This window comes from Salmo salar, chromosome ssa25, assembly GCF_905237065.1.
Source record: "Salmo salar chromosome ssa25, Ssal_v3.1, whole genome shotgun sequence".
Lineage (NCBI taxonomy): Eukaryota > Metazoa > Chordata > Actinopteri > Salmoniformes > Salmonidae > Salmo > Salmo salar.
This window is the reverse complement of record NC_059466.1, coordinates 32,332,947-32,345,320: the sequence shown is the minus strand read 5'-3', so window position 1 is coordinate 32,345,320 and position 12,374 is coordinate 32,332,947. Positions and strand designations below refer to the sequence as shown.

At 43.2% G+C, this 12,374-nt stretch overlaps 1 protein-coding gene across 3 annotated transcripts in view; it reads right to left on the bottom strand.

The window, feature by feature from the left end:
• LOC106586613 (radixin) overlaps positions 1–12,374 on the bottom strand; it is a 55,188-nt gene that overhangs the window by 19,152 nt on the left and 23,662 nt on the right. For all 3 annotated transcript variants that reach the window (XM_045707423.1, XM_045707424.1, XM_045707425.1), the window contains one exon: positions 1,584–1,667. In XM_045707423.1, coding sequence (XP_045563379.1) covers positions 1,584–1,667 — 84 coding nt within the window. The remainder of the gene's footprint in view (positions 1–1,583; positions 1,668–12,374) is intronic.

Here is a 12,374-nt window from a genome sequence, read left to right as displayed (position 1 = left end):
ACGAACAATGCCTTTTCCAGCATGATGGAGCACCTTGCCATAAGGCAAAAGTGATAACTAAGTTGCTCGGGGAACAAAACATCGATATTTTGGGTCCATGGCCAGGAAACTCCCCATACCTTAATCCCATTGAGAACTTGTGGTCAATCCTCAAGAGGCGGGTGGACAAATAAAAAACCACAAATTCTGACAAACTCCAAGCATTGATTATGCAAGAATGGGCTGCCATCAGTCAGGATGTGGCCCAGAAGTTAATTGACAGCATGCCATGGGCGGATTGCAGAGGCTTGAAAAAGAAGGGTCAACACTGCAAATATACTTTTTGCATGAACTTCATGTAATTGTCAATAAAAGCCTTTGACACTTATGAAATGCTTGTAATTATACTTCAGTATTCCATAGTAACATCTGACAAAAATATCTAAAGACATTGAAGCAGCAAACTTTGTGAAAATTAATATTTGTGTCATTCTCTAAACTTTTGGCCACGACTGTACATAATAAGGTGATGGGTCAGGTCATAGGTTAGGCTGAGTTTCATCTCTCGTGGACAGACCAGTTCAACAGAAATGGTACCATAGATCAGTCATGATACAACAGGATGCGTGAGATAAAAAGCACCATTAGTTCCGGTGCTTTGAACAAATCACGATTTCGGAAGAGGGAACAATTGGCCATCAGACTTGGATCAACAGTTGGCCCAGTGTAGTGTTTGAGAGAGAGAGAGAGAGAGAGAGAGAGAGAGAGAGAGAGAGAGAGAGAGAGAGAGAGAGAGAGAGAGAGAGAGAGAGAGAGAGAGCGTTAGAGAGAAATTATTTGGTAGAAAATGCAACAGAGTATCTTGTAGTGTGTGTGTGTGTATATATATATATGTGTGTGTCTTTGTGTGTGTTGTAGCGATTATGACATGGTGTGCATGCAAGAGTGTAAGTAAAGGTCATTGGAGTCCAGTGACTGAGTGTGTCATTGGAGTCCAGTGACTGAGTGTGTCATTGGAGTCCAGTGTGTCCACTGATGTGACTCTGCCTGTGTGACCAGCAGAGTCAGCAGAAGAGGATGCCTGCTGAGTCAGAGCTGGGCTCCAGTCCAGCACTACAGACATAACTCGTTTCTAACAATCTTTGGACTGGAATGGAGTTGCAAATTGAACTGACTGTCAACGTAAACCACATTACGAGTTAAAAGGTTTCAAATATCAGCATTTCCTCGACTCAAATACACAGCCATTTCCTGTCTTAATCAGCTTCCTTGGGAAACACATACAAACAATATCTGTCTCCACATCTCTCTGCCTATCCCTCTCGCTCTCTGCTGCTCCAGCAGTCTCCTGTAGCCCACCCGAGTTCTGCTTCTGAAAGCTGCCCTTTCTGCACACAACAAACACACTGGCCTCCCACCTCTCTGTCTCAGTCTCCACTGGCCTCTCTCTGTCACTGCTCTGCACAATGACTGCTCTGTTTCTCTGTCTCAGTCTCTCCCTCTCTGTTCCTGACAATACCCATACAGGCTCTAACTAGACCAGCTCCCAGCCTTGTTGACCCTCTGTAGTGTGTGTGTCTGTTCTAAGTCAACCCCATGCTTACCTGGTCAAAGAGCTGTTTGCCGGTGGTGTTGGGCTGGATGGCAAACTCCAGCTCTGCATCCATGGTGGTGACCCGCACATTGATCTACAGACAGACAGAATACCCATTAGTAACTCATATGTTCATAAACACAGACAGTACTTTAAGCAAAAGGAGAGGAAACATTTGCACAGCAGGGTAATTCTCTTCCAAGGTGCTGGTTTTGACAAGACCAATATGAAGCACAGCAAATTCAGAGGAAAGAGATACACATGTTAATGTCCCACAGATATGTGTGTTACACAGAACCCACTTGGCAGCATGCTCCCCCCTCCCTTCCCCTCCCTCCGTCAGTCTCCTTAGCTGCATCCCTCCATCTCACAGCTGAAGAGAAGAGAACACATACTGTTAATGTACAGCAGTACAAAGTGAGAATCCACTACACTGATACACCACCACTGCCGGGGACCTGAAAAGAGAGGGCCAAGGGCTTTAGCTGCATATACTGTAGCCTAATGCGTTTTCACGTGGATGTTGGAGTTATCGGACTGTGTTGACTGGGCACCTGTGCAGTCTTCTGCTGAAGACATGTAAGTGTGTGTGCTCCACTTCTTATCATTCTTCTAGAAATATCTCTAACCTCTTGTCGGACACGAGCACACTCATTCTCACTTCAGAATTTAGGTCAACTACCCCTTTAAGTGATTGCCTAGTTAAATAAAGGTTCAATAAAAAATAATTTAAAAAAAAAGTTGAGCAACAATGCATCCAAGAGGGCTGTGCCATAGACATACCCCCTGAAGACGAAACACAATAAAAAAAAACATAAACTCCTGTCAATTCACATGATGCAGCTCATAAGACACAAAATAAGCCAGAAAGTGCTCTGGGCCAGAATCTAAGTGAGTCACACTTGCTCTGTTGAAATGATCCCCTCTCTCACTCTCTCTCTCTCTGTGTCCCATTTCTCTCCCCCTCTCCTCTCGTCCCGAGGCACTGAGCTTCACAGAAAGAGGGTACAATAGCAGTCATTTGGCACCAGAATAGCAGCAGCAGCCATTTGGCTGAGGATTCTCTGATGGCCCTTTAGCGCACTGGTTCTCAATCCTGGTCCTGGGGACCCAAAGGGGTGCACATTTTTGTTTTTGCCCTAGCACTACACAGCTGATTCAAATGATCAACTCATCAAAAGGCTCTGATGATTTGAATCAGGTGTGTGGTGCTAGGGCAAAAACGTGCACCCCTTTGGGTCCCCAGGACCAGGATTGAGAACCAGTGCTTTAGCGCGTCAATGAGTAAATACCTCTGGTACAGAAACAGAACTCCATGGGTTTGAATTATTCACCGCTTTAAAAATAAATCCTCAATGCCAGCTGAACTTGAGGAGTGAATAGTGCAGTGTAGTTCTGTTCTAGGAGCTGAGATATAGGCCAAAGACAGAGACAAAACAGGAAATAAATTAAGTGTTTCAGATTTGCACCAGGGGCAATATTGGACTCAATCCAATGCAATCCAGGATATCAGAACTATGTCAGCGCCAAAGCTAAAAGTCATAAGACCCTTTAACCGTTAATGAAAACATACACCATCTTAATCACATCTATAGAACACAGAGGCCTTAGAACAGGCAGACAGCAGTAGCAATACAGAGATATAACATCTACAGAAAATACAGGAATGCCTATAGGGAGGTGTTGCGGTATATGTTCAGAGCCATATTCCTCATATTTGATCTCATGTCAAATGTTTTTGAAGTGTTGTAGTTGGAAGTTCACCTGCCCCATCTAAAGCCTATTCTTTTGTGGTGCTGCTATATGCCATCAAGTGCTAACAGCCAGTAGGTCGAACGATTATGATTTTTCAACGCTGGTACCGATAATTGGAGGACCAAAAAAAGCCGATACCGATTATAGTCGGCCGATTTTTTTATATTTGTAATAATGACAATTACAACAATACTGAATGAACACTTATTTTAACTTAATATAATACATCAAAAAAATCTATTTAGTCTCAAATAAATAATGAAACATGTTCAATTTGGTTTAAATAATGCAAAAACAAAGAGTTGGACAAGAAAGTAAAAATGCAATATGTGCCATGTAAAAAAGCTAACATTTAAGTTCCTTGCTCAGAACATGAGAACATATGGAAGCTGGTGGTTCCTTTTAACATGAGTCGTCAATATTCCCAGGTAAGAAGTTTTAGGTTGTAGTTATTATAGGACTATTTCTCTCTATACCATATGTATTTGTCACGATTCCCACCGACGGTGGCGCCCCCTCCTGCTCGGGTGGCGCTCGGCGGTCGTCGTCACCGGCCTATTAGCTGCCACCGATTCCCTTTTGCTTTTCCCTTTTTTTATTTTGTGACACCTGTGGTCAATTAGCCATTAGAGGGGCTATTTAGTTTAGCTGGCCCGCTCCTGTTCGTGCGGGATTAATGATTGTTTCTTGTGTGACGGCTTGTGTTCATGTCGACGTTGTTGTACGCCGCATGTATTTTCTCCCCTGTGTGTGGGAACATTTGTTTTTTTTGGTGAGTGTATATTAAAAACACCACTACCCTGTGTTCGCTGGTTCCTGCGCCTCATTCCTCCTCCACAATTACCAAGCCTTAACAGTATTTCATATACCTTTGACTATTGGATGTTCTAATAGGTACTTTAGTATTGCCAGCCTAATCTCGGGAGTTGATAGGCTTGAAGTCATAAACAGCGCAATGCTTGAAGCACAGCGAAGAGCTGCTGGCAAATGCACGAAAGTGCTGTTTGAATAAATGCTTACGATCCTGCTGCTGCCTACCACCGCTCAGTCAGAATGCGCTATCAAATCATAAACTTAATTAACATAATAACACACACAAATACGAGCCTTAGGTCATTAATATGGTCAAATCCGGAAACTATCATTTCGAAAACAAATCCCTAAGTCTAAATATTGCTGTTACATTGCACAACCTTCAATATTATGTCCTAATTATGTAAATAGTCTGGCAAATTAATTAGTCTTTGTTAGGAAGAAATGGTCTTCACACAGTTCGCAACGAGCCAGGCGGCCCAAACTGCTGCATATATCCTGACTCTGCTTGCACAGAACGCAAGAAAAGTGACACAATTTCCCTAGTGTCACGTCCTGACCCATGTAAGATGTCATTTTCTATAGTAGAGTAGGTCAGGGCGTGACAGGGGGTGTTTTGGGGTGGTTTTCTATGTTCTCTATTTCTATGTGGTTATTCTAGGTTTCTGTTTCTATGTTGGGTTTTTTGGGATGATCTCCAATTAGAGGCAGCCAGTCCTCATTTTCTCTAATTGGAGATCATATTTAAGTAGGGTTTTTTTCCACTTGTGTTTGTGGGTTGTTATATTTTGAGTAGTGTTTGTTTCTCTCTGCATCACAGTTTGTTGTTTTGTCATTTTCAGTTATTTGTGTATTGCAAAGTTTCACGGATTTAATAAAATGTGGAACTACAACCACGCTGCACTTTGGTCCGCTCCTTTAGACACCTAGTTAAAAGAAATTCATGTTAGCAGGCAATATTAACTAAATATGCAGGTTTAAAAATATATACTTGTGTATTGATTTTAAGAAAGGCATTGACGTTTATGGTTAGGGATACATTGGTGCAACGACAGTGCTTTTTTTGCGAATGCGCTTGTTAAATCACCTGTCTGGCGACGTAGGCTGTGATTCAATGACAAATTAACAGGCACCACATCGATTATACGCAACGCAGGACAAGCTAGATGAAGTAGTAATATCATCAACCATGTGTAGTTAACTAGTGATTATGTTAAGATATTTTATTAAAAATAATCAAAGTTTAATGCTAGCTAGCACCGGCCTTAATCGGTGTCCAAAACTGCCGATTACCGATTGTTATGAAGACTTGAAATCGGCCCTAATTAATCTGCCATTCCGATTAATTGGTCAACCTCTAATATGTGCGCAATGCTTGATAATGTGTGTAAAGTCAACAGAGAGGTCTATGTTCTGGGTGACCTGAACATTGACTGGTTAGCAACTACAGTTAAAGTCGGAAGTTTACATACACCTTAGCCAAATACATTTTAATTCAGTTTCACAATTCCTGACATTTATTTCCAAGTAAAAATGCCCTGTCTTAGGTCAGTTAGGATCACCACTTTATTTTAAGAATGTGAAATGTCAGAATAATACTAGAGAGAATGATTTATTTCAGCTTTTATTTATTTCATCACATTCCCAGTGGGTCAGAAGTTTACATACACTCAATTAGTACTTGGTAGCATTGCCTTTAAATTGTTTAACTTGGGTAAAACGTTTCGGGTAGCCTTCCACAAGCTTCCCACAATAAGTTGGGTGAATTTTGGCCTATTCCTCCTGACAAAGCTGGTGTAACTGGTCTTGTCCCATCTTGATTACTGTCTGGTAATATGGCCAAGGGTAGCAAAGAAAGACCTAGCAAAGCTGCAGCTAGCTCAAAACAGAGCAGCATGCTTTTAACTACACATGCAGAACTAACAACAACATTCATGCCAGTCTTTCCTGGTTGAGGGTTGACAATATATTAACTGCTTCTCTTCTAGTATTTATGAGAAATATTAATTTGACAAAAATTTCAGATTGTCTGCATAGTCAAAAAATTCAACTCAGTCATCCATACATACACCACCTAACATGCCACCAGGGGTCTCTTTACAGTCCTAAAGTCCAAAACGAATTCACGGCAATGCCCAGTTTTATACAGAGCAATGATCGCATGAAACTCTGTTCCATCTCCAATTTCTCAAGCAAACAGAATTACCTTTAAAAAATGTATTAAAAAACAACTAATGGAACGGCGGGGACTGTGAAGGGACAAACACAAACACACATTGTTTGTAAATCGTTGTATTTTACATTTTTGTGACTGTCCTTGTCTATCAATGTATCAGTGTTTTGTTACTTGTCATGTTCTGTGTTTTTTGTGGACCCCAGGAAAAGTAGCTGCTGCTTCTGCAAAAGCTAATGGGGATCCTAATAAACAAATAAATAACAACAAGTCTCATAACCAAACATCAATATTAATTTAGCCCATCATAACTATATGGGTAATTTGTAGCTTCAGCGCCAATATGTGGCCATCTATCTCCCTTGCAGTCAGTGTGTAATAACTTCCATTGCTTCAGTGTGTGTCTGTGACTGCAGCAAGTCAGGCTCAGCCAGTATCAACCGGATATAACCAAAGGGAGGAAGGAAGAGTAGAGGCTGGCAGAGGAAAGAGACTGGCACATGGAGAAAAAGAAAGAGAGTACAGACTCAGTGAGCATAGCCTTGCTATTGAGAAAGGTCGCCGAAGGCAGACCTGACTTTCAAGATGGCGTAGCAGTCAGACGTCTTTGTCCTTCGTCCTGTCGTGTCCCATGTATATATATATTTTTATATATTTTTCTTCGCATATCTTTTTATATTTTTCTAACCCCGTACTTCAAAATACTCTCCTGCAACCCGCCTCACCTAATGTAGTGTGGACCTGCTTTTTCTCTAAAGTATTTTTCTCTATTACTGGAATCTCTATTCTCTATTACTGGAATCTCCAACATAAGCTAGCCAGCTAACGGTCATTATATATATATATATATATATATATATATATATATATATATATATATATATATATATATATATATTTATTTCCCCACCTAGTATTATAGCAGCTAACGTCCCCTGAACGCACAGCCGCTAATCCGCGGCCTGCTAGCTATCTAAAGCACATTGGACTGCTGGCTTAAGAGGCCCATCGGACATATTTCTTTAGCCACTATACATATTTTGCCAATTGGCCTGGTTTACCACACGGAGCCCTGCTGATCCGTCCGCTGATGTAACTGCACGAGGAGGCCACAACAGACTTACCTCCGTCGCGTCGCCCCTCTAAGGCCTTTCTGTTAGCCTGCTAGCCCGCCGCTAGCTGCCTGCAGCCACGCACTGGACTCTTATGACCACCCGGCTACGCATGCCTCTCCCTAACGTCACCATGCCTTGTCCATTGCTGTTTTGGTTTGTAACTATTGTTTTATTTCACTGTAGAGCGTCTAGCACTGCTCAAAACGCCTCGGCTAACAATTTAGTTCCACCTCCCACACACGCAGTGACATCACCTGGTTTAAATGCTACTTCTAGAGACAATATCTCTTTCATTATCACTATATGCACAGGTTTACCCCCACTGTATTCACAGCCTACTATACCTTTGCCTGTATATTATGCCTTGAATATATTCTACCATGCCCAGAAATCTGCTCCTTTTACTCTCTGTTCTGAACGTGCTAGACGTCCAGTTCTGTTAGCCTTTAGCCGTACCCTTACCCTTATCCTCTGTTCCTCTGGTGATGTAGAGGTTAATCCAGGCTCTGCAGTGTCTAGCTCCATTCCCATCCCCCAGGTTCTCTCATTTGTTGACTTCTGCAACCGTAAAAGCCTTGGTTTCATGCATGTTAACATTAGAAGCCTACTGCCCTAGCACACTCCACCAATCCGGATGTCCTAGCCTTGTCTGAATCCTGGCTTAGGAAGACCACCAAAAACCTTGACATTTCCATCACTAACTATAACAGTTTCCGACAAGATAGAACTGCCAAAGGGGGCGGTGTTGCAATCTACTGCAAAGATTACCTGCAGAGTTCTGTCTTACTATCCAGGTCTGTACCCAAACAATTCGAGCTCCTACTTCTAAAAATTAACCTTTACAGAAAAAAGTCTCTCACCGTTGCCGCTTGCTATTGACCACCCTCTGCACCCAGCTGTGCCCTCGACACCATATGTGATTTGATTGCCCCCCATCTATCTTCTGAGCTCGTGCTGCTAGATTACCTAAACTGGGACATGCTTAACACCCCGGCCATCCTACAATCTACACGGGCACCCTCATAGATATCATCCTAACTAACTCGCCCTCCAAATACACCTCTGCTGTTTTCAACCAAGATCTCAGCGATCACTGCCTCATTGCCTGCATCCGTAATGGGTCTGCGGTCAAATGACCACCCCTCATCACTGTCAAATGCTCCCTAAAACACTTCTGCGAGCAGGCCTTTCTAATCGACCTGTCCGGGGTATCCTGGAATGACATCAACCTCATCCCGACAGTAGAGGATGCCTGGTTGTTCTTTAAAAGTGCATTCCTCACCATCTTAAATAAGCATGCCCCATTCAAAAAATGTAGAACCAGGAATAGATATAGCCCTTGGTTCACTCCAGACCTGACTGCCCTTGACCAGCACAAAAACATCCTGTGGCGTTCTGCATTAGCATCGAATAGCCCCCGTGATATGCAACTTTTCAGGGAAGTTAGGAACCAATATACACAGGCAGTTAGGAAAGCTAAGGCTAGCTTTTTTAAACAGAAATTTGCATCCTGCAGTACAAACCCAAAATAGTTCTGGGACACTGTAAAGTCCATGGAGAATAAGAGCACCTCCTCCCAGCTACCCACTGCTCTGAGGCTAGGAAACACTGTTACAAACGATAAATCCACAATAATTGAGAATTTCAATAAGCATTTCTCTACGGCTGGCCATGCTTTCCACCTGGCTACCCCTACCCCGGTCAACTGCCCGGCTCCCTCCACAGCAACCCGCCCAAGCCCTCCTTCACCCATATCCAGATAGCTGATGTTCTGAAAGAGCTGCAAAATCTGGACCCCGACAAATCTGCCGAGCTAGACAATCTGGACCCTCTCTTTCTAAAAGGATCTGCCAAAATTGTTGCAACCCCTATTACTAGCCTGTTCAACCTCTCTTTCGTATCGTCTGAGATTCCCAAAGATGGGAAACATACCGCGGTCATCCCCCTCTTCAAAGGGGGAGACACTCTAGACGCAAACTGCTACAGACCTATATCTATCCTACCCTGCATCTCTAAGGTCTTCGAAAGCCAAGTTAACAGATTATCAACCATTTTGAATCACACCGTACCTTCTCCGCTATGCAATCTGGTTTCAGAGCCGGTCATGGGTGCACCTCAGCCACGCTCAAGGTCCTTAACGATATCATAACTGCCATCGATAAGAGACATTACTGTGCAGCTGTATTCATCGACCTGGCCAAGGCTTTTGACTCTGTCAATCACCACATTCTTATTGGCAGACTCAACAGCCTTTGTTTCTCAAATGATTGCCTTGCCTGGTTCACCAACTACTTCTCTGATAGAGTTCAGTGTGTCAAATCGGAGGGCCTGTTGTCCGGACCTCTGGCAGTTTCTATGGGGGTGCCACAGGGTTCAATTCTCAGGCCGACTCTTTTCTCTGTATACATCAATGATGTCACTCTTGCTGCTGGTGATTCTCTGATCCACCTCTACGCAGACGCACCATTCTGTATACTTCTGGCCCTTCTTTGGACACTGTGTTAACTAACCTCCAGACGAGCTTCAATGCCATACAACTTCCGTGGCCTCCAACTGCTCTTAAATGCAAATAAAACTAAATGCATGCTATTCAACCAATCATTGCCCGCACCTGCCCGCCCATCCAGCATCACTACTCTGGACGGCTCTGACTTAGAATACGTGGATAACTACAAATACCTGGGTGTCTGGCTAGACTGTAAACTCTCCTTCCAGACTCATATTAAGCATCACCAATACAAAATTAAATCTAGAATCGGCTTCCTATTCCGCAACAAAGCATCCTTCACTCATGCTGCCAAACATACCCTTGTAAAACTGACCATCCTACTGATCCTCGACTTCGGCGATGTCATCTATAAAATAGCCTCCAACACTCTACTCAACAAACTGGATGCAGTCTATCACAGTGCCATCCGTTTTGTCACCAAAGCCCCATACACTACCCACCATTGCGACCTATACGCTCTAGTTGGCTGGCCCTCACTTCATACTCGTCGTCAAACCCACTGGCTACAGGTTATCTACAAGTCTCAACTAGGTAAAGCCCCGCCTTATCTCAGCTCGCTGGTCACCATAGCAGCACCCACTCGTAGCACGCGCTCCAGCAGGTATATCTCACTGGTCACCCCCAAAGCCAATTCCTCCTTTGCTCGCCTTTCCTTCCAGTTCTCTGCTGCCAATGACTGGAACGAACTGCAAAAATCTCTGAAGCTGGAGATTCCCATCTCCCTCACTAGCTTAAGCACCAGCTGTCAGAGCAGCTCACAGATCACTGCACCTGTTCATAGCCCATCTGTATACAGCCCATCTATCTACCTCATCCCCATACTGTATTTATTTATTTATTCTGCTCCTTTTGCACCCCAGTATCTCTACTTGCACATCCATCTTTTGCACATCTACCATTCCGGTGTTTAATTGCCATATTGTAATTACTTTGCCACCATGGCCTATTCATTGCCTTAATTCCATTATTTTACCTAATTTGCACTCACTGTATATAGACTTTTTGTTTTCTTTTTTTCTACTGTATTATTGACTGTATGTTTTGTTCATTCCATGTGTAACTCTGTGTTGTATGTGTCTAACTGCTATGCTTTATCTTGGCCAGGTCGCAGTTGCAAATGAGAACTTGTTCTCAACTAGCCTAACTGGTTAAATAAAGGTGAAATAAAAAAAATAAAAAAAAGAGAAGACAGGCTATGTGCACACTGCCCACAAAATGAGGTGGAAACTGAGCTGCACTTCCTAACCTCCTGCCAAATGTATGACCATATTAGAGCCACATATTTCCCACAGATTACACAGACCCACAAAGAATTCAAAAACAAATCCAATTTTGATAAACTCCCATATCTATTGGGTGAAATGCCACAGTGTGCAATCACAGCAGCAAGATTAGTGACCTGTTGCCACAAGAAAAGGGCAACCAGTGAAGAACAAACACCATTGTAAATACAACCTATATTTATGTTGATTTATTTTCCCTTTTGTACTAACTATTTGCACATCATTACAACACTGTATATAGACAGATGACATTTGAAAAGTATTTATTCTTTTTGAAATTTTGTGAGTGTAATGTTTACTGTACATTTGTATTGTTTATTTTACTTTTGTTAATTATCTATTTCACTTGATTTGGCAATGTAAACATATGTTTCCCAATAACGCCATTAAATTGAAATTGAATTGAGAGAGAGAGCAAGTTAGAGCAGAGTGGAGATCTGCAATAAGACATGTGACAGAGGGAGTAAATATCCCAGTGCATAGTTGGCCAACTCAGCTGACAGACTGACAGCACTGGCCTTGGTATATACAGTACATCACTGGCCAGCAGCAGCAGAGATGCAGCTGAGGACAATGCACTAGCAGTAAGAGGGGTGTGCACACCAGAGACAGAAGCTTAAAGGGCATGCACACACTTAGAGCAGTGTGCAAAAGCAGAGGATGTGCCTTTTGATTGTGCACTAGGAAGGAGGAGCAAGAAAATATGCTAAGGAAGTCAGGCTAAAGGAGTGTGCACGAGGAGAGAGGATCTATCAGAAGCGTGCACGAGGAGAGCGGATCTATCAGGAGCGTGCACGAGGAGAGTGGATCTATCAGGAGCGTGCAAGAGGTGAGCAGATCTATCAGGAGTGTGCAAGAGGTGAGCGGATCTATCAGGAGCGTGCAAGAGGTGAGCGGATCTATCAGGAGCGTGCAAGAGGTGAGCGGATCTATCAGGAGCGTGCAAGAGGTGAGCGGATCTATCAGGAGCGTGCAAGAGGAGAGCGGATCTATCAGGAGCGTGCAAGAGGAGAGCGGATCTATCAGGAGCGTGCAAGAGGAGAGCGGATCTATCAGGAGCGTGCAAGAGGAGAGCGGATCTATCAGGAGCGTGCACGAGAGCAGATCTATCAGGAGTGTGCACGAGGAGAGAGGACCTATCAAGAGTGTGCAC